Source organism: Otolemur garnettii, unplaced genomic scaffold (assembly GCF_000181295.1).
Source record: "Otolemur garnettii isolate 467f Iridium unplaced genomic scaffold, OtoGar3 scaffold00141, whole genome shotgun sequence".
Taxonomy (NCBI): domain Eukaryota; kingdom Metazoa; phylum Chordata; class Mammalia; order Primates; family Galagidae; genus Otolemur; species Otolemur garnettii.
This window is the reverse complement of record NW_003852536.1, coordinates 2991355-2992819: the sequence shown is the minus strand read 5'-3', so window position 1 is coordinate 2992819 and position 1465 is coordinate 2991355. Positions and strand designations below refer to the sequence as shown.

Genomic DNA, 1465 nt, shown 5'->3' with positions numbered 1-1465 from the left:
ATAATTTTCACATTTCTTAAATGCACAACCTGTATTTGACTAAAATTCCATCTTCCCTTCAATATCGTCTATTGCATTTCCCAGGTAGTAGTTTTTTTGGGGGGAGGGGTTGCTTATGAGGGTTTATTGATAATTGTTTTTAAATTTAGTCAAGTTTGACAGTTCATCTCACTGCAGCATATAGCAGATTAGTAGTAGTAAAACAGCATATAGCTGTTTCTGAGAGCAGCCCTTTGATGGCAGGTCCAGTTAAACAAGAATGTTTGCAATTTGTAGAGCAGGCCTGGTTCGCTAATAATGTAATTATTAATACACTAGTTGAAAAAATAACTGATATTATATTTTTAATATGACATACATTGTTAAAGATAATTTATTGTGCATTTGTATTTTTCAGAGGTAGCATACTTAAGAGTATTACAAAAACGTAAAAACTAAAATTATTGCAATAATTTTAAGAGTATCTCATTTTTCTTATTATATTAACCCTGCTTTGTTATATCAATCATAATATTTTTAGAAATAAGCAAATCTTTAAACATGCCATTTATAAATAACTGAAATTCACATAGCTGTGTCCTTTTTTTCTTTTTTTTTCCCCTTTTTGTTTTTTAAGAGAAGCTGTTGTTTTAGGGAGCACTGATTTTCTAGAAGATGATATAGAAAAAATTGTAGAAGAACTGGGAAAAGAATACAAAGGCAATGCTTATCATTTGATGCATAAAAACTGCAATCACTTTTCTTCAGCTTTATCAGAGGTAAGTAAATTAAATTTCATCCCTAAAAGTTGTTGAAATAACATATATTCGTATACTTGCTTTCCTACTATATTTAATCTTGATTCATTTTTTCTGATTTTTTGTTATGCAAAATATACTATATTTCCTCCTCCTGTATGAATGACCTTTCCAGAGAATGGCTTTAGAATCAGCATAATTTTAAATGGTAATTCTGTTCATTACTTTGCTGTGGGTAGAGAGTAAATACAAATAATTGTATTTTTTAAAAGTGGAAGTTGTAGGTTGTAAAATAAACATGTTTAGAGAATTGTGCTGCTTAGCCACTAAGATTTTCCTTTTGCTAAATTTTAGTTGCCAACTTGAATTTTTTCCTGGCTCTTAAGTGATTCATCTCTTCCACTTTAAAATTCTAGTCTGCTAACATATCACACAGACTCTTACTTTCTTCTCAATTCTTGAATCCAAACAGAAGATCAAAACTAGATTGAAATTAAAGAGCCATAAAAAGAAAATAGAAGGAAGAAGTCAAAAAGATTCTAACATAAGGTCTAGAGAATTAAACAGCAGTTGAAACAGCTTCCCAACTTTCTGACTCCTTAACAGGTGATTGCAGTGGTGGCATCAGGGTACCCCAGACATTGTGAAAGTGAGGAGGAGAAAAGGAGCTGCTATTTTGGTAACCTCCTTTGCAGAAATGTTCAGCTATCTAGCCTTTTCACTTCCTC

The 1465-nt window shown here is 31.4% G+C and overlaps 1 protein-coding gene across 1 annotated transcript in view; it reads left to right on the top strand.

The window, feature by feature from the left end:
• The window catches only part of DESI2 (desumoylating isopeptidase 2), a 73035-nt gene that overhangs the window by 56751 nt on the left and 14819 nt on the right, over positions 1 to 1465 (top strand). Inside the window, exon 3 of the mRNA XM_023518555.1 lies at positions 622 to 758. Coding sequence (XP_023374323.1) covers positions 622 to 758 — 137 coding nt within the window. The remainder of the gene's footprint in view (positions 1 to 621; positions 759 to 1465) is intronic.